This window comes from Lepisosteus oculatus, chromosome 6 (assembly GCF_040954835.1).
Source record: "Lepisosteus oculatus isolate fLepOcu1 chromosome 6, fLepOcu1.hap2, whole genome shotgun sequence".
Classification (NCBI taxonomy): domain Eukaryota; kingdom Metazoa; phylum Chordata; class Actinopteri; order Semionotiformes; family Lepisosteidae; genus Lepisosteus; species Lepisosteus oculatus.
Window position 1 is genome coordinate 24,429,006 of NC_090701.1, and position 21,721 is coordinate 24,450,726.

General features: G+C 37.6%; 1 protein-coding gene across 1 annotated transcript in view; it reads right to left on the reverse strand.

Annotated features, from left to right (window-relative positions):
• Positions 1 to 386: 386 nt before the first annotated feature.
• reck (reversion-inducing-cysteine-rich protein with kazal motifs) overlaps positions 387 to 21,721 on the reverse strand; it is a 74,435-nt gene continuing 53,100 nt past the window's right edge. The window contains exons 13-21 of the mRNA XM_015354514.2: positions 21,462 to 21,602; positions 20,489 to 20,677; positions 17,556 to 17,678; positions 16,888 to 17,059; positions 10,401 to 10,596; positions 5,571 to 5,781; positions 4,963 to 5,036; positions 4,251 to 4,406; positions 387 to 1,890 (exon numbers count right to left, since the gene is read on the reverse strand). Of these exons, the coding sequence (XP_015210000.1) occupies positions 1,684 to 1,890; positions 4,251 to 4,406; positions 4,963 to 5,036; positions 5,571 to 5,781; positions 10,401 to 10,596; positions 16,888 to 17,059; positions 17,556 to 17,678; positions 20,489 to 20,677; positions 21,462 to 21,602 (1,469 nt within the window). The 3' untranslated portion in view covers positions 387 to 1,683. The remainder of the gene's footprint in view (positions 1,891 to 4,250; positions 4,407 to 4,962; positions 5,037 to 5,570; positions 5,782 to 10,400; positions 10,597 to 16,887; positions 17,060 to 17,555; positions 17,679 to 20,488; positions 20,678 to 21,461; positions 21,603 to 21,721) is intronic.

Here is a 21,721-nt window from a genome sequence, read left to right on the forward strand (position 1 = left end):
GTAACTGTTGACTGAAGACATCCTCTTGATGGAGATCCTGCAACCTGCGTATTCAGAAATTACCTGTTGTGACCAATTGTGAAGCCGAGGCTGGCAATGACCTGTTCCAGATCTGAATCTTTATCACCATCTAGTGGTCAATATGTGGACCATATGCAGTGCATTTTGTAACTCCATGAAGTTACAGTACCATGCCATGTTGCTGTGTATATTATTAACTGTACATGAGATATGGGTGTTCTTCTGTGATAAATGTAATCTCAAACCAGTTCAACAGATTGTGGGGAACAAATACAATGGTCTTGACTCATAATGCGAAAGATTCATTTTGGCATTCAACCTCAGCAGCCTCAATGCACACACTGAAGAAACACAACAAGATGGAACACTTTTGACAGAGTTTTATTTTATAGGTAATAAAATATGCATTGTCGGCATTTTAAGAACTCACAAATACTGGCGTTTTTGCTAAAACACGATGCAAAAAACTGAGGTTTAAAGTTATGCTTAAGTGCCTATATTTATATATGTTCTACATTTTGGCAGTACATATCACATTTACGTTGGCAAAAAAAAATTTGAAATATAAAAATAAAAACAAACAAAAACAGGAAAATAGAAACCCTTCTGTAAAAGTTTAATTCTACAAAGCTGCCTAGCACAATAATACTGAGACAAATTCACTTCATGTGGCAGGTAGCAGGGATGCTTAGACAAACAACGCAAAAACAAACACACAACAGAGTGAGTCACCACAGTACATTCTGGAATAAAACACTTCATAATTAGTCATCATGCAAGTACAATAACATTTAGAATGGCACATCTACTGTATATCCTGCTTCTTAATTGTTTTTAAGAAAACTTGATGGATCCTATTTCAAGCATCCACACATTGAACAAAGTTCAAATTCTTAAAAATTACAATATAAACATTATAAAATTATTGCATTACTTTATATATGATTTATTTATATTTCTTTAGTAAGGCATGTTGTCATATTATCCACATGTGGATAAAGCAATGATTGTCATTATCATAAACATGGCTATTGGTTTTCTTCATCTGAGCATGTTTTCTTTTAATATGTTTACACAGGAACAAAATAAATCCCTTTTCTCTTTCAGCTTATGAATGATGGTGTTTTTATAGGTAATAGCTCTTCCAGTTTGATTTTCTTCTCTTCACCGTTCTTATTTACAATAAGAAATGTCTAAACCTGCATACTAGTTTTGAATATAGTAACTTCATCCTCTGAGCCTTAGCAATTATTTCTGAGCAGAAGAGAGCTGGCATGTCCATAATACATCACCATCTTCCCAGACCAAAATGCCACCAGCTTCTCTGCTGTTTTCCTTTCATTTGACTATAGCTATTTCTAGAGGAAACAAACTATGTGTCAGGGTGCAGAACTGTTCTCAGTCTCTAAACACAAAGAGCAGAACTTCAGCAAGTGAAGCCCATCACTTTTCAAAAAAGCAAACGGATTGGTTAACATTCCCTAAGGAGGCAAATGTTTTAAGCCTTCATAGCAGCAGAAGTGATCATAACTGCCCTCATTAGGAATATACAATTTTCTTTTTTCCTTTTCAGTATCCTAACACATTTTTTCAGTAAAAGCATGGCCTTTACACACATACTTTAATTTAACTTTCAGCATTCAGTAAGAGGCAGCTACAATCTTAAAGGCTAACAAAAAGAGTGAAGGAAAAGCTCAGGAGAAGTGAGAAATATACAGGCATGGCGAGAGCAGGTGCAGCAGAGGTCAATGTGGAGACCTTCACCTCTGATACAGTGAAGGCCGACAGTGGCACATGGGAAACTAGGGTGGGACTTCCATAGTTTATCAGGGAGTCAATCTTCTCAGCTTCCTTGTTGCAAGCCTCTATCTGTTCAGTGAAATACACAAGCATTAGGGTTTATCTGGAGCACACAGCTGTGCAAAACTTTATCGCCAAAGAACTGCATGTCCTGAGTATTTTTTTCTGGTCTTGGAAGGCACATGTTGACTTCATTTATACTGTACAACAGTGAATTTACTTTATTCACAGATAACAGGTTTTTGGTGCTAATAGTCAAGATTCTGTCCATGTTTTTCAGTTCTGTGGTACGAAGTGTCAGGCACTGTGGAATAACTCTCTGGTATAACAATCTTTCTGTGCAACTAAAAGCCAAGACGATGTCCACTCTTGAGGATATGTTCTAAGTTTTAGTGGGGCAGCCACCTGAGCTGAGCTTTCAAACTGCTTATATTAAGAGTATGTTAGTATATCCTCTGATCCCTTGCATGTTCTGCAAGAAGAATATCAAATAATGCCTTCAAACAGACGTTCTAGTCCCTTAATGCAGACATAACATTAAATACAAAAAAATACAATTCCATACTCAGTCAAACTACACAATGAATAAAGGAGTACTGGCTTAAAGGTAAGACAATCAGTGGACTGTGTGCAAAAATGAAGGGGTAATTTGCAATATAACGGGCTTTGAATAATTGTGGGTGGAGGAAATTCACAGGTTCCGGTAAGCTATGTGGATTCCTGTAGGAGTGATGTATAATGACTATGTATGGGTCGATGTCTGGTATTTTTAATGTAATTTTTTTTGTAAGTTTCTCTGCGTATAAAACACACATAACTGATTAGATGCAAAAGATTGTGAGAATATCAACTTCATAGGTACTGAAGAACACCATGACATGCAAAACATACAATACATTAATCAGTATGCATCTTACATATAAAAAAGGATGAGTTGGTGAGATTTAAACTCACGAGAACTGGTTTAAACACATTAGTAAATAAACGTGTTTTATCTGTTACTCTTGCAATGCAGTTAACTAGCAAATGTGTTTAATCATGTATCACTCCAATAATTGTCACATATTACTATAATTAGTAATAACATTAATTAAAAAAAAACAAAATATATTTTCTCTTTCACATTAAAACAATAAAAATGTTTAATCAGAACAAGTTTCTCAGTCAGTCACATGGCTACCTTGATAGGGGTGTTTTTTAAAAGGACAACCCATGACATTTATACACGTGATGAATACGGCATCTTCGAATAATACAGCACCTCTTATTCGAAACCTAATATACAAGTTGAAAAAACAGACTACAGTCTGTCATAATAAAACTATTCTTACCAGGAGCAGTGTGATGTGCTTTCTGCTTTCATCAAAATAGTGCTGTTAATTTTACAACTTGATGACAAAATTACACAAAATTATGTCACTCCCTCTATTAACAACTTCATGAAAAAACAAGAGTTACTTACCTGGAAAATTACAAACATAGGCACAATCAGAACAGTGCCATCTCAGATCAGGTGTTACAGGCATCGTAATGTTCTTTAATTTCAATACTTCAATTAAAATTTCATTTAGAGTGGCTATCAAAAGTATTCACCCCCCTTGGACCTTTTACATTTGATAGTTTTTCAAATTGTAATCATAATGCATTTAACTGGAAGTTTGTGTTATTGACTGACAGAAAACACTCTCTGTTGGTGAACAACAATTTTCAACTTCTGCCACAGATTCTTGATTGGAATGAGGTCCGGGCATTGACTGGGTCGCTCTAGAACACTAACGTTTTTCTTTTTAAACCACTCCACTGTGGCTTTGGCTGCATGTTTTGGGTCATTGTCCTACTAGAAGATGAATTTTATCCCAAGTCCCATGTCTGCAGTCTGCAGCAGGTTCTCTTTATTTTGCTGTATCCATTTCTCAACAAATTATACAACTTCTAAAGCATTTGGTTGTACCAGATCTATTTAAGTCTGACACAGTGAAAATGGCTGAATACATATGTAATCACTTATTTTCTGTTTTATAGTTAATTTATATAATATAATTACTTAGTACTTTATATAATGACTTTTGAAGGATCTTTAGAATTTTGTTTTTAATTTGACATTTATAGAATGTTTTGTGTTGATCAATGGCAAAAATACATTGAAATGAATAAATACATTGTGATTCTATATTGTAACACAGTAAAATGTGAAAAAGTCCAAGGGGGATAAATAGTTTTGATAGTCACTATAATTCCACAGTTTGAACTTCCACTTTTCAACCAGTTAATAAATAAAAGATTTAAGAATAGGTTTTTTAAGGGTCTTCAAAGTGGAGGAGGGGTAGACACACACACACACTGTTTCCACCCCACCGTGAAAGGGGCAGGAGACCTGTTTCCACCTCAGCCTCTGCTGTCCAGCCTGTAACAGGTATAGAGCAACATACCTGCAGGGGAGTGGGCCGCTCATCAACAGGCACAATGAGGATCACAATCTCTGAATCGATGCTTAGATAGCCGAATATGTCACACTGCGGTACTGAAATATGGAGTCGCAGTATCTGGAGGATATCATGGATTGTCACAGGCTTGTTGTTATTGAGCTGCAAAAAGAAGAAATAAAGATGGTGTGGGCAGATTCACAGATCAACAGATTAATCAGCAGAGTGCACGAGACTGTGGATCTGAAGGGTATTTTAAATGCCACTAAAGGATTTCATCCATCCATTTCTAACTGCTTCATCGAATTCAGGGTCAGAGAGGAGCCGAAGTCTACAGTATATCAGCGGGTAACGGGCGCAAGGTAGGACACACCCTGAAGAGGATGCCAGTCCATAGCATCACGGCATGGCAAATGCTGACACACACACACACACACATCAAAAGAACCCAATTAAACTGCCAGTATGTCTTTCCTGTGAGAGGAAACCAGAGCACCTGGCAAAAACCCACACAAACAGGGAGAGATGTAAGAGATGCTTCCACTGACAACAAGGAAATCAAAATCATTCCCACTCAGTTTACACTGTTAATTTGAAGACAACTTGAAATACTTTAAAAGGCCATAAATCTACCGACAGTCAACTAAAGCATGAGGAAGAATGATGGCAGTGGGGATGTCTCATGATCTCCACAATACAAAGACAGAGTGTGCTTTACCTTCGCAAAGACATTCATTTGCTCTTTAGTCCACAGAATCTGAAGCATTCCTGCGCACAAGGGACAGCATGCTCCTATGAACAAAAACATTGGGTTCAGTTTAATTGGAAAATGACAGTGGGATCCAATAGCACACCCAAAGCTGTTTCTTCATGCATGAACAAAGCTGGTGATTTATGCAGTCCAACACTATTGCTATTTTTGTTGTGTATTAATATTCATAATACTATTTATAAATGATCCTTTCAACACTTTAATGATGAAAGACCACAATTTTGCTTAGAATCCCAAGAGTTAGTACTGTTCATGCTGATTTACTGAAGTGAATTAAAATGTAAAAAGATAGACAAAGTAAAGCTGTGATTTGTGAGGGGGCCTGGGCCCAGTCATCCATTAGTTTACTGCAATAATTATAACCAAGCTGAGTTTTTATACATCACTACAAGAATAACTTTGCAGCAATTTCTGGTGTCAGAAACCAACAGATTAATCCAATCAGCAACTTCCTGAATGGCACTGGACAAGTTTAAAGATCTTGGTATGCAAACAAAACCCAATCTAAAATGAATCAAATAGTAAAGACTTCAAGACTTGCCTCCTCATCTTACCTGGTGGTATAACTGGATTGCATCCTTTTGTGGGGAGTGCCGGACAGTTGATGGTGGCACACCCTGAATCTGTGCTGACCTCAGACACCACCCCCACAGCATGACAGCGGCCAGGGTAGTCCACAGCCACGCGGTCTGAATAGGCAGCGCACACTGTGCAGTAGGTCTCCCCGTTGTGACCACATACAGGATTTGGTTTCTTACAGGCATCCTTCAAAGAGCAGTGCAACAAATCAGTGATAGGAGAAGGATTCTGGGCTCTTGTTTCCTCACTGACTAAAAGTTTCCAGATGAGCAGGCTTTTCAAGGCTCACCCTTAATGCTAATTTATCAGTCCTACTGATAAGCTTTAACAAAGGGTTTCAATGGGAGCCACAGTTTTAATCTTTTAGTACTTCTACAGACATGACTGTACAAAGGTAGAATATTTAAATTAAAACATTCGTCTGCATCCAAAATGTAGTGTAGACTCAGGAAAATTGACTGCGATAAGCTCTTTTCAGGGATGGGGAAGTGGAAGTACAACAGGTTAGATAAAAAAAAAGAAATGTTAATGTTACATTCTGTTTCATGTTTACAAACTGTCAGTGTGGCGTTTCAGATAATGTTTTCCCACAATTGGGCTACTCTTTTTTGTTCCCACCAGTGCAGGTTTCAGATGCAACTAGCACCTGTCCAAATGTACCTAATATCTACACTGCTGCAAACTGCAACCAATACTCCGGTATTGATCAGTCTTAACAGCATACAGTTTAAAATAAATTACTTACGACCCACCTACAGTACACCTTTTAGAATATCCCACCAGCAAGACAAAAATCAATTTTATGAGGTGGCAGTATTTCTTATGACTCTTAAATGCATTCATTTGCAAAAATTGTTCTTCTGGAAAGAAGTACAGCTAGACTCCTTATTTCAAACACTATAACTGCATGGTCACATCTTTTCATTAAAAAGCTGTTCATTTAGCCTCCTTCTCATTTTTGTGTCACACAGATATTTATGTGCCTCTCATTAAACACCCTGATGTACCTCAACAGCCATGATCAGTCCAATGAGTAGACTGTCCCACAGGTGTGTCAAGGACATACCATTGTGCTCATTTTCCAAACAAGTGGAGTACACTTCATTTGACTAAATTACATGTCATTGTGTCCACTTAATGCTTATAACTATCCAAAATACATTCATCCAAACAATTTGAGAGACACACAGCTATTGACAGAGGCCAAATTATAGCTTTCAAAGCAGTGTTCAATTTGAAGTGCAATCTGAAAATACTTTCTATTTTGATGCATTTGCAAATTAGCTTTATTTTATAATTAATATTAATTTTAAGACAGTCCTGCATCCTCTTGTTGGCTTAATAAACAAGATGAACTGCCCATTAACGAGCGGATATCATTTATAGCTAGAACCCCTTCAAATCGTCTAGTGATTTCATGATAATCCGCTAAAAGCAGTGCTGTCTAGTCTTGGTCCTGGAGGGCCAGCTGTCAGTGGGTTTTCATTCAAATTCAGCTCTCAATGAATTCAACATGTAGCTTGAGCTAACTAAGTGGGTTACTGGCTTAACTGAACTAGTTTAATAGTTACTGTCGGCTCTTCAGGTAATACAGATTTAATGAGACCTAGAAAACCTGTAGACATGCTCTTCAGGAATCAGTACTGGACACCCATATTCTAAAAGAAAATAAGTTAAATTTACACAAAAGCAGTGAATATTTAGTCAAACATGAACACAATACTGACTATACAGTGAGGCTCTAAAAAAAGACGGTAAACATTTTCTAGCCAAAATTACATCAACTTCATGCAAATATATTAGAGAGCAAACCTTCTTCTTGTACATTATTGAAGGTGCTTGCTAAAAAAACCCAGATGGAGAAAAGAGGGATACCTATAAGATGTAAGCCTCTGTCCATCGCTATCATAGTTCAGACTGAGGTAATTCCTTGTCATTGCCAAGATAAGAAAGACAAAAAGACGAGAACTGACACAAAAAGACAAAGGTTTCAGCATCTACAGAAGATGAGGAAGAGAAAAAAATATACAAGAGAAAAGACAGACTGAATTATTATAACAGCAGTTGAAAACAAAAGTAAGCGCCAGTATGTCTGTAAGTGAAGGATGGTTTTAATAATTGGTCAGTTTAGCTGAACTTACAGCCCTATACAGCCTGCATTTTTATAAGGAATAAAACAGATGTCACTGGCTTTCTTATAACAAAGTACCGCTTGCTCTAAATGTCACAGGCCTATCATTCAAAACTCATAAAGAGCAGTAAAATGCAGGAGTTATGTCACTGACTGCAAAGCTTCTTCTTGTGATGCTTATTTATAGAGTGGGCAAATTGCACGTTGGTCTTAATTAGAGGTGTATAATGGTAGTATTCTCAGAGTTGTTAATTTACCTTCACAACAGTCTGCTTAAAAACAAACTACAAGAGAAAAAAATTGCCCAGGTGTAAAAAAATTAGTAGATTAATTTGCAATTTTCCACATCCATAAGTTAGTTGTTCTTTGGGTGCTCTGACAGGTCACAAAATGAAATAACTGTTTGCCATTTGGCACAGAGGATTCCAGATATGACCTGACTAAAAGCAAGTTCTTGTAACCTTGAGGTAAAACAACAGAATAATCATATTCTACAGAATTAGATAGTTAATTAACATCAGTGGTTCTCAGTCCTGGTCTTGGAGTATCCCCTTGTCTGCTGGTTTGTTTTCCAACAGTTCTCTTCATAATTAATGTTAATTGAGGCAATGCAAATCCTTCCTATGCAAAATATTGTTAAAACTCCTATCACATATTTGGCATTGGGATGACAATAAAGATAATATTCCAGTAAGGCAAAAGTGGTTATAATCACAAAACATTGCAAAAATATTAAAACTAATTAAACAAAGGAACACTGTATAGACCTCTTAGCAGATGGCCGTTGACATGAAGTCTCACCCTTATACTACTGAAACAGACATATTTATATGAGCTACTGTCTTTTTGATGTCTTATATCTCCTTGGCAACTCCATCTGATGTTTTTTTTTCCAATTTCAATAGTTATAATACCTATTAAGTAAGCAGGGCTTAAAATGTCCCCATTTGCAAATTGAGAGTCCAGAGAACAGTAATGGCCTGTGTTCATTTATATAAAGATATTTATTTGTATTCTGTCTCTGCTAACACAAATAGCACTTAAAACCAAAACCCTGAGTTGGACTGGTAAGGACACTCAACCCTGCACTGTGGAACAGAGGTCTATAACCAAGAGGCTCTCAAACCCCATCAGGAACATATTTTTTTTCAAAATTATAATTTTCAGATATTCTTCCTCTCATGCCTTCCCAGTATGGAACTGCTTACTGCTAACGAATTCAGCTCACCACTCCAAATCATAAATCAGAACAGGAGAGGTGAAGACCTACAAGTGTCCTTTGAAATGTTCTGTCTGGTCACCTGCTTTTCTAAATACATAACTATCATATTACTGTTAGCACACAGACATGCTGTGCAGTCACTGGAGTTGCTGTTGTACAGGGAGGTGAGGACAACCTGGACGACTGCTCCACCTAAATCAAGCAAATAAGTTTGAAACCAGTTAAGATGGTCAACCTGCACAGGGCGTGGAGCTTTAGGGGTTGAGCTTCTTGGGAGCCATATTGGAGGCTCTTGATTTTAAAAAATTAAATGAAGAAGCCAACCATATTCTGCCAAGAAGCTTCCGCCTACTTGTTTATGTGTGAATGTCAAACACTCAATGCTGTGTTTTTATCTTTATATTCAGATGGACACTGTAGATGGTGGTGATTCCAGATATTAAAGAAAGTCCTGGCAGCTAAGTGAGAAGTCATCAACTAATGTATCAAATGATATTGAAGAGTTGCAAAGAGAATCAGTCTGCATTCACACTTTCCTAACTCCTAATGAGAAGAGAAAACAAATGATAAAAAAGAGTTTTTACTGTCATTTTCACTAAGACACTGAACCAGAATTCCTTTGTGACACTTCAGCTGACTCCAAGTTTCAGCAGTCTGCTTATGAATGTGGGTCTCAGAGGAACGCTCAAGCCTGCATCTTGTTATCTCAGGGTGTACTGCTGTCTGACTGACACTGCCATTCGCTGCTGAGAGACACTGTTTGTTTGTTATATTTATCTAAAACTTTCACAGCTGTACATTTGACAATAACTGTTATAATCTCTCCCCCTTTTTTACCAAATGTTCATTTAAAAAACATAAAACCAGTTTCAGATGCTCTCCCACTAAGCATCACTGCACTGTGGGCACCAGACACGTAGCAAGAACCCAATCTAAAGGCAGACGCTCAACAAAAAGGTACAGTGTTTGATCATGGTTTAACAAACTAAGCCAGTGATCAAGAGACATGTCAGGTCAGGAGGACTTCCATTTAGTGACTGAAAGTTGTACTCTTCTTTTTCAAGGTCTGATTTTCTAATTGCTAAAAAAACAAAGGGGAATGAAACCCTCACTATTTTATGAAATATTTCATTTATATCCTAAAAAAGATACTTAAAAATAGCCACACTGTCAAACTGTTTTTTAAGATCTAGTTCATGTTTCCTAGTTTCACTATTTATTTTCTGTTCATGGTTAATTTATTTTTTTGTTTTTTAAGTTAAAATGTAGGTACAAAGTAGAAAGGTAAGATCCTAACAAAATATAATTTAACATGTTATATAATAACATTATATCATAAACAGTACTAAAACTCAAAAAAGGAACCACAGACAAGAAACCTTCAAATACATTGGCCCACTAGATTCTATGTGCCAGAATTCAAAAGCAAGTACATTAGAGATCTAGTCCTACCTGGCAATGACCGATGTAGGCAAGGGTCTTTCCACTTTTGTAAAGCTCACAGAGATTAGGATGCTCCATATTGTCTATGTCACACACTGGATCCACCAAAGAGTGGTCACACGGCCCAGAAAATGTCAGACATTCATACTGAGTGCAGGGGTAATCATCAATGCTTGTCAGGCACACTTTCCGTTTTGGTATACATCTGAAACAAGAGAAAAAATTATCATTAGTACTACGGTCATTCAAGATACGATATGGAAACATATATATAGTTTCAGTGCTATTTTTTTTTAATGACAAGTAAGTGTGTTACCTCCCTAGAAATGTTCATAGGAGAACATAAGAAAGGTTGAAAGAGCAAGGAGGATACATATCCTCTCCCTTTTAGCTCAATTGGTGGAGTGCCTAATTAATTGCTAATAGTCAAGGATCTTATCAAGCTTGTCGTTGAAAGTCAGGATATTAGCTTTGACACCATGGATGAGTAGCGGTTGGTAGCCTATTCCAGACTGTCACAGCCATCTGTGTAAAGTAGTGCTTCCTTCATGATCTTCTGGCGTTGGTTTTAAATGAACCTTTCAGTAGTTTCTATTTTTGTCTCTTTGCGTTGTGATTCAATGTTGATTTTCTTGACTGGAAACATTTCCCAGTCAATGGGTGTCACCTCTGTTTTGATTGACTGACAGATTAGTTTTGCTAGTCCATGAATAACAATGCTTGTTTCCCTAAGTACAATTGGAAAAATACTACCTGGCCCTGGAGATCTGTGCATCTTAAGTGTTTCTAATACCAGTAATATTTCTGCATCTTATATACTTCAATTTTATATTATGTAATATAGAGCTTTATCATAGCACAACGTCTGAGAACAGTATTGCAGTATGGGTAGCGCAGTGTAATACTTAACTTTGTGCAGATAAGTATTTATCTTACACTATCGAGTTTTTTGTTTAACCAGATTCAAGCACTTTAAAACAAGAAGCTTTCAAATCTGTCCGCACATGAAAAAAAAGTTTGAAACAATTCTTGCATAATTTATCTAATGCTTAAAAAGCTTTAAACACTAACTAGACACAATAACAAATAACATGTTTTAGCCCAACAGACATCATCAGTGTATTTTGACCTCATGCTGTAGCACTGTTTTTTTCCCCAAAACAAACTGCAGATGGTGCCCATGTAAATCACCTTAACTGAAATGTCAAACAAACTATGCACTTAGCCAGAAAGCACAAAACCTGTCGTCGTGACAGGGAAGCATTCACTAGGAGAAAATACTGGAAAATGTATTTTTGTATAATAGAAGGTTCTATGCTGGAGTGCTTGCAACCCACTAAAGCTAAGCAGGTGTGAGCCTGGTTAGTACCTGGATGGGAGACCTCCTGGGAAAAACTAAGGTTGCTGCTGGAAGAGACATTAGTGATGCCAGCAGGAGGCGCTCACCCTGCAGTCCATGTAGGTCCTAATGCCCCAGTATAGTGACGGGGACACTGTACTTTAAACAAGCGAAACTTTAAACTTGGAAATTCAGCAAGAAAAGAGCTATCAAACCCCTTTAACGCAAATACAATTATTTCATAAACTAAATCATAACAGGCTTCACTTTAGGCGGAGCTTCTTTCAATCCTTTCTTTGAAAAGCAACCAAATGCCATAGCTAAGCTTTATTTAGGTGTTTTGACAACACAAAACAAACGTCATTTCCATTGGAATACTGGGAAAAAATATTCAAAATCAGTTAAACAGACATAATTGCTGCATTCAATTAAGAATGTCAGTGCTAGTGTTTTTATTACTTGAACAGGAAAAATAGGCCGAGGTCAAAATTGTAATGCAAAAAATTCTTAAATATTTCTCAAGTGCCCTTCAATTCAAGGGTGTTTTCAAAGTGCTTTACAGATTTTTTTAAAAAGGACAACAAGTAGTATGATTCCATGCCTTTAAATAAGACTTTTTATTTGAACCCCCACTGAAGTACAGTTCCTTTATGGGTAATGTGCAGTATCACAGCCATTATGTGTTAGTTATACTGGTACTAATATACTGCTAGAAACTAGTATTGAAAAATTGCTTCAGCAGTTGAATTAAGGGAACTTTAGGTATGCAAGATTGCACAGTGGAATTTAGGAAACCAGAATTAACAGTCCTATTCTTTAACAAATGTATAATTACATTTTTAATAGCCATGTAGTCAGGAATTTACTGATTAAGCCTCCTCAATTTGATTTCATTTGCCCTAAGGCATAGTGGCCCTTGTTAATATAATGAGTAATTGGTTTGGAAATTATGGTCAGAATGAAGGGTGCTATCTAATGGTCACCAACACCACTTACAGCAATTTTCCTTGGAGATCTCACATGCCAGTACTGAGCAGCCTCAGCCTTACTTAGCTTCTAGGACCTGAGGAGATCAGGCCACGAGTTGGTAAAGCTACTGTACTGCCAGCAACAATAAAGGCTATAAAATTACACAACATTTATATTAAAAAACAATGAAAATGCATACAAAATAGCACACTGAAGCAGTAATTTAACAGGAAACTGGAGCACCTGTTAGGTTTCCCCATAGATATGGGGAAAACATGAAGACAACCATGATTTCTCCACAGAGAAAGCGCAATAGCCCAGAATCAAAACAACTGTCAAATGCCAAATCATCATGCTGTCCAGTAATAATGAGAATCTATAACTATGTGAATTTGGTTTTGGTTAACAAGGGGCTCTAGCAGCTGCATCTATAACATGGATTGAGTTGTAAGAGTTAAGAAAAAACATTACAATCATAGTCTGAATGAGTTAAAAATTAGCTCATTATTAGAGGCCAGGGGAAAATGGCCTCATTGAAGAAACGTGACCGCAAACACACACAAAACAAATTTCAGACTACATGTTTTATCACAGGTGTTGGCAATATCATTCCTCATAAACTCTCTCAGGTTTCATACGTACTTCAAATTCTTTCAAGTTTAAAGACAGATTTTTTCTCCTGAATGAAAGTTGAAGAAACCAGACAGTTAATTGGTAAATTAAACAACTCTTTATTTTAAGAACACAACAAATACTTTCCAAACAGCAGAAACATTAAACAAATCTGTCAGCTGCCTGGTCTGTACCACGCACCCGCCCTCAAAGAGTATTTTGTGCGCAAAGCATAAACATATATATCGAACTTTTGTTAAAATTCTATCGAGGAAAATTATATTGCGATAATTATCGTTATCGAATTATCATCCAGCTCTAGTCATTCATACTTAATTAAAACAATGCATTAATATCTGAAAGATTAGTTCTATTAATCCATGAAGTTCAAAGTTGAAATGAAGCTTTGTAGGGTTCCAGGAATTGAAGTCTACCCATTCCTCTACAACGTAGTGTAGGAAGAGCTACCTCTGGTACCTGAGGCAGGCACACAATTATGTAGTCCTGTACTCTTTTACTTCTACTCCCATCCACTGCATTAAAGCAAATGATAATAAAACAATCAGGCAAGTGCTGGTGTGGGTTCTCTTTGGGAGAGCAAGGGGCGTGTTGCTGAGGTTGCACATGGGATTGTGGCTTAGATCAGAGGAGAGAGCCAAGGAATGGGCATATTAAAAAAAAAGAATACTGTCGCAAAATTGCCTTATTCTGTCGTGTTTTAAGTCAAACCTGCTATTTTAAATAGCTAGATTCTCATCATCCAACTGATTTTGTAGTCAGAAAAAAACTACAATGCTAAAATGCATAAAAAAAACATTTTAATAGTTATTGGTGGCAATAATTCACCTTCATTTAAACATTTCTGCTGAGTCAATGATCTTTAAAATAAGCAAACTACTTCAATTTTTCAGTGTTTTAATCACTTATTAACATACACTAAGCAGACAACCACTCTATATGCTATACTTGATATTATACTGCTAGATAGGGTGGCACGGTGGCACTGTGGTTAGCATAGCTGCCTTGCAAATTGGCCTTTTAGTGTGTGCATGCATGTGTCTACATGTGCCTTGTGTCCCATCCAGATTGTATCTCGCTTTGCGCCTGCCGCTTGCCAAGATGTGTTGTGGCTCCCTTATGACCCTCAAGTCATGGATGACATGTTTAGAAAATGGATGGGTATTCTATTAAGAGTTGGGTAAGAGAAAGAGAGATTGGTGAATACTGAAAACCCTTGATTTTGTGCAACTTAAATCCACCTGTACATATACTGTTTAAAAAATTACACCTCTTTTTCATACCCATCGTTTATGTCTCAACAATTTTTATATCCATAAGCTGTCATTGGTTCAAAGTATAAACTTATTTCTCAGCATTAGCAAGAAATTATAAAATATTTTAAATGCTTCTATAATGATAAAATAATACATTTTTAATATGCTTAATGGGCGAGTCAAAATATAGACCCTGCCGACGATAATGGTACTGTAAATGTCTCTCTTCAGGTTTCATATTGGGAGTCAAGACTCAGAGGACTATTCCAGTTAAGTTAATCAGTTACCCAGACGTTACTTATAATATTTTTGTCCTAGTAGAATTTAATTTTAGAAAATGGATACAATAAGATTTTTCTACCAAGGATGAAGCCCTGTGGGACATCATAGGCAATATTTGCTAAACCTGACTCAGTCAAGTCACAGCAGTGTCACAGGAAGCAATGGCCCTCTTTTACAGATCTGTCATTGAGAGTGTTTTGACCTTTTCCACCACTGTGTGGTACAGGAACACTTCTGCCCAGGAGAGAGAGAGTAGTGTATATCGTCTCTAAAATTGCAGGATACAAAGCTCTAAAGATCCTTTCTGGACCCCCCCCACACTGCCAACCCCTGTTTTTCTTTCCTCCCCTTTTGTGCATGGCTTAGGTCTATGAAGACAAGGACTACTAGGTTTCATTACAACACCTCCCCAGAGGGTGTGAGATGCATGAAGTCTGCACTTTAATTTGGATTTTCTGCATGACTCATTGTTATTTTATCTGGTCTCACTGTTATTTATCTGATTACTGGTGTTAGGATGGTATGTGAAGATGTGTTGGGTGGATGCTGTTTATAATAATAATAATAATAATAATAATAATAATAATAATAATAATAATAATAATAATAAACTTTATTTTATATAAAATATAAAAGGTGCTTATTCTTTGGTCTATGCTGTATACTTGTATGTCTTTCATTGTATGAGTTCACCAAACAAAATTTCATGCATCTTTTGGTTAAGGCAAAAAAGGACCAAAGTGAATTTTGCCAAAGAAACAAAGTAGTGGTGACAAATCCGATCTAAAACACATCTGCAGACTTCCCGAAAGGCTGACTAATTTATTAAAATGTCATAGCCTACTGAAGCCCAATAAACCTAGAACAGACAGCATTTAAATTTGTATCAGTAAGTCATTTATCTAAAACTGTCAAGAACTGAACTAGGTCATTTTAAAGTACTCACGTTACCAGAGAGCTATTTAATGAAAAAAAATATTTTTCTTTTGGAAATATACATTTAAAACAAGAATTTTATTTTGAGTACAATGGAGTACAATTAACATAATATATATAATAGAGAAGCCACGAAAAAGAGGGGCTTATATTTCTTTGTAGTCACGTAAGCAGTATTAATTCTACTTGGAAAACCTCTCAAGTAGGAAATACAATTACCCCTCACCCCCATCCCTAAATAAAATGAAAGTTTATAACAGCCAATTAAACTTTACCTGCATGTCTCTAAGTGGTAAAAAAAAAGCAAAGCACTCAGTGAATACTTATATAAACATGGGGAGAACATGTAAACTCCACACAGACAGACACCCCAAGCTGAAATTGAAGAAAGTACCCCTGAGCTGCAAGGCCTCAGCTGTCAGAACTAACCACTACCATTGAGAGAAGGTCACTGTGACGCATCTTACTCAGTCGGTCCCTAACAATGAATTCTATCCATCCATCTTCTAACTGCTTTATCCAGTATAGGGTCGCAGGGCTGTGACCAGCTAGCAATGGACACACCCTGGATGGGATGCCAGTGTACTGCAGGGCACACACGGACACATAGACAGACATGCAGCACTCACACCAGGGGCAATTTTCCCTGAAGCTAATTAACCTACCACTGTCTTTGGACTGTGGGAGGAAACCTGGAAGAAACTCATATAAACATGGGAAAAATATAAGAACTCCACACACCGCAGGAACTGAACTCAGGACTTTAGCGCTGCATGGCAACAATGCTAACCACTGCACCACTGTGCTAATAGTTAACTAAAATGAGGATTTCATCCAGCCATGTTTTGAAAAAAGCCAGGATATGAACTCTGACGACATGGCTGTGTAGCTTGTTTCCACTTATGACTTCTGGTATCATGGATCACTGCTAATTCCTAAGAAGTCCAATAGGTTGAATTTTTTGTGGTCAGGGCTTTCAAGAATTCTGAATACTTGGATCTGGTCAACTTGTAGCCTTCTCTGTTCAAGACTAGAAAGCTTCAGTTCTCTTAACCTAGCCAATGTAGGCACGCAAATACATTACCTCTGGCCTTTACGGCAGGGATTGGGAAAGCACGGATCACTGTCACGACAGGTGCCGAACTCAAACTGATTGTCTTTCAGGCCCATACAGCGAGCCACGCAGGCACTGGGGTAGGTGCGTCCATTCTTGGCACATACAGGCACAAACTGGTCAGCACAGCCACATGGCAGACCTAAAACACAAAAACGTTTCCTTTCAATGGGAATTTATAGCAGCTCATTGGTTAGAGCCTTTTTAGAACACTTTCACAACTTCCCAGATGAACTGCACTCTCACTGTGTGGTTTACTTTACAATAGCTGAAAGCTAAGAGACGACTTGTGGAAACCTGATTACAAAGGTCAACTGAAATGTATGTGTAAAGACACAAAGTTCCTGAAGAGGAAATGGGCTACAGAAATATAAAGGCAAAAAGACCCCTACTACAGATGGCGTAACTGCTCATTAACACTGAGACATGTATATATATTTACAGTCCTCAGAAAAAAAAATCTATCACTAGTTATGGAAAATGTTTTGTGAATATTGAGCCGTACAAATTAATAGAATACTGCATTTATTAAAAGAACAGCTGTCACTCAAGCCTCTACAGCAAGAGTTTATTGTTTTGTTCCCAAAGGATAGCTCAGGCCCAGTTCTGAGGTATGCCAATGCTTTCCTGTTCTGTACCAGTAAAGCGGCGCCTGTCCTCTTCAGAGCTCTGTTTGCTCAGGCACTGGCGGGTGGAGCAGACGATCTCTCCAGCAAAGCAGGAGCAGGTGTGGCAGTCCACTTTGAAGGATGTCCCATGGCCTAGGAAGAACACAAGGATCAGCCCTCGTAAAACAGTTTCCTAAAGTCTTGTTCACTGTCCCTACAGGACAGTCTTGTTCACTGTCACTGTTACCTACAGGTCAGTCTTGTTCACAGTTACCTACAGGATAGGTTTGTTGCATTCCCTGTGTCAGTTCCTAACAGAATATCATTTACAACTCCTGTTAATGCATTTTCAGTGCTGTGGCCTGGGCGGAAACCAGATTGGAATTTCTCATATATTGTAGTATAATATATACTATACTTATAATAGTATATTACATTAATCCACATAAGACTGAAGTTTGGCCGCAACTATGCTCTCAAGAATTTTAGATAAAAATGGAACATTTGAAATAGGTCTGTAGTAGTTGAGAGCTTGTGGATCCAAATTTGGTTTCTTAAGCAGCAGTCTAATAACCGCTACCTTAAATTGGTCAGGTACAACGCCTGATGCAAGGAACGTGTTCATCATACTAATTATAGGTCCCGCCAATACTTTGAGGGAATCTTTGACTAACTGAGTGGGGATGGGATCTAGAGGACAGGTGGTTGATTTTGTCTTAATTAATTTCTTTAGTTCATGTTCATTAACTAATTAAACTAAAAAGCCTCATATGATTGGCGAGACTCTCATTCGCTCAGCAGCATTGACTATTTGTCAAACTATGAACGGGTGTGACGAGGGTGTTTGCATTGTTTTCTCTATGGGTTTTGGGTTGGGGGACACAAGTTCAAACTTAGACAAGCTGGGGGGAGCGCATTTCAAAAATGGTTGAGAACCCCTGACCTACAGGACAGTCTTGTTCACAGTCATCTACATGACAGGCATGTTCACTGTCATTGTCACCTACAGGACAGGCCTATTCACTGCCACTGTTGTCTACAAGACAGCCTTGTTCACTGTCACAGTCACCTACAGGACAGTCTAATTCACTGTCTCCTACGGGACAGGCTTATTCACTGTCACCTACAGGACAGCCTTGTTCACAGTCACCTACAGGAAAGCCTTGTTCACAGTCACCTACAGGACAGCCTTGTTCACAGTCACCTACAGGACAGCCTTGTTCACAGTCACCTACAGGACAGTCTTGTTCACTGTCATTGTCACTTATAGTACAGTATTGTTCACAGTCACTTACAGGACAGGCTTGTTCACTGTCACTGTCACTCTGGAACAGTTTAGCTCACTGTCACCTTTAGGACTGTCTTGTTCACCATCACCTATAGAACGGTGCACAAGGTTGTGCCAGGTCTTCTTAAATCAAAAACAGCTTAAACAGTATGTGCGATGTATGAGTTTACATCTTTTTCCTTCTTGTTTATGGAGCTATTCTCTCACTGTCAGGTAACATTTCATGCTACAAGTTTTGTTCCCAAATTAAGCAAATCTCCCTTTTTTTCCCTTTACTGCTGAATATCAACTGGGAAAATTGGACATGTGTCAGTCATACAGACTGCTGAAATATTTTGTCAAATTAAACTAAATATAGCCTACATAATTTTATTAAACATTTATAACAATGTACTGAATAACTAATATATTTTTAACACAGAATGAAGTGATATAATACAAACATTAAACATTGCTTAATTTCATTATATAATTGTACAACTACAAAAAATTAGATGAAAAACATTTAACACAAATTCTCCACTAAAATATTTTATATAAAAAGAATGGAGCAACATTAAAACAATGTTTTTTGCATTCTGGTACAAAATTCCAATTGTGCTTCCAAGGCTGGTTTAGAAATAGTCCTGCAATACAGTCTCTAACCAGGAGGTGACAGTGTTACAAAACATAAGTCTGTGTTTAGTCACTGCTGGACATGGTTAGTTCAGACTGAATTCCATGCGTACTCCTGTAAATATACATGGCAATGAAAAGCAAACAGAGTAGGGTATTTTGGCAAGATAATTCTTTTGTGTGAAGACAGTGACATTCCGGGTATACCACAGAGACACCACAGGAAGGAAATTGCTGGGTGCGGTTGTTTTAAATTTCAAGTTCGTAAAATACATTCTTATAAAGGAGGAATGCTGTTACTGGATACCCCAATAGCACCAACGAAATGTGTTCTACCTATCTTCACCTGAACACAGATCAGGAATTAATGCTTTTGCAAAGGCTGACTGCCAACTGATCCTGGTTTGGATGTTAGTATTCAAAGTGATGCAAAAGATTATAAAAAAACAACAAACGTTTAAACTCTAACAAGGCCAGGGGATATGTTTCTGTAATAAGTGATAACAACACTACTGTAGTACAAAAGCCTCAACGCTCTTGTGCTTATTTTCCAGTTGATATTTAGTAGAAATGTACTGAAGTGTCCCGTTACGAATGTGCTATACCAGTATTTAATAAATACAAGCCCATTTTATGGGTCTGTATTTATTTAATACAAGCAAACACAACTTGCTTATATTTTTTTAGGGGGATCGTGTTCCTGTGGTTGCCTTTGTAGGGAGATGAGTGATGTCACATCCTCAAAACAAGAAGGTTGTACAGTATATCTCAGGAATGAAAGCAGCACAAACACTACTTTCCAGCCCAAACAGAGCAGAACAGTGGGTTTCACTGTTTGTACTGTTTGTGGGGAGCTAATGTTCATAGCATGTTGCACAATTAGCCAAATGAAGCCCATTTTATGGGTCTGTATTTACTAAATACAAGCAAAGACAATTAATCTTGAAAAAATAATAAAATAAAAATATATATAGTTTCCACATTTGTTAAAAATATAATTGAAGATTCATATTAGCAGTAAGGAAGAAAATAATCAAGGGAAAAAGGTAAGAAACTATACTTTGTCTTTGGCCTCCAACAATGCAGGTTTTCTCAGTGTCAACACAGGGCATGTCCACACAATTCTCCAGATGGCCACTCTGACCACATGTGCATATCTCATAGCAGCCCACCTCTCCCTTAGGAGAGGGAACTTGGATCAGAGCCCTCCTGTGGACAAGGAACTCAGAAGCCTCTCCCAGCTTACAGCCTAGAATACATGTGTAAAGAGATTAATGAGAAATTGAATCATTTGCATGCTTTGGTTTTTAATTCCTAAAGTTAAATGAGACACAACGTAACTTTACACCTTTTTAGACCTTCATTTGCTAGTCTACATATTCCAGGTTCGAGCCTGACTATGTCATTATCTAACTGTGGCCAGGACTCCTTGACTAATTTGGCTGTGACTGAGTCTGGCCAGGATGTGTTTGCAGAACCACCCCTTGCCAGGCACCTGTAAGCTTGCAGTGTTATCAGTGAGAGTTGCATTTCTCCTACCAACGCTGACTGTCCTTGTAGACACCGTCATGTTGATTACCTACCCTTAATTTATACTGTGGAGTATAAAGGGGAGAAAATTGGAAGTCAACTAAAAAAAAAACTGTCTGCTAAGCCTAATATAATATTGAAAATGAAAGCATAACCACAGTAGTACTGGGATAACTGTATAAGAGTTCGGAGTGGTAGGTATTTAACAAAATACATTTTAATTGTCCTCTTTCCATTTCTCAATACATACTTGTACATCTCAGTCTTGATGAAGGAATAGCCTGAGTGAAAATGTACACAGTAAAATACAAAATTCTGTCAAGCTATACAAAAGGAGTTCCTCTGAGAATGTATTTAAAAAAAAATGTATTTCAAAAGTGTATTTCACTTTTGCCCAGAAGGGCATTGACATTAAAAAGGTGCCCAAATCAGGTTACTTATTAAGTTAAGCAATGAATGTCACCTTTCATGGAGTTTAAATCTCTGTAATCAGACTGCTATACCTTGTACACAGAAGTAAGGGAGACACTCCTGCCCTGGCTGGCACCCCTTCCTGTTCACCTCACACAGCTGGTTGCTGGGGCAGGGGTTGGGGTTACAGGGGTGAATCACCTCCTCTATGATATCTCCTAGGGAACTGGGGCCTGGGAAAACAAGAAATAAAAACCTTCAATCGAAATCAAGGAAGAAGTTAAGGGTAGGAGCAGGTGTGTCAGTTTTGCCATTCCTGAAAAGAGATCACCTTGAAACGAAACACTGTTTA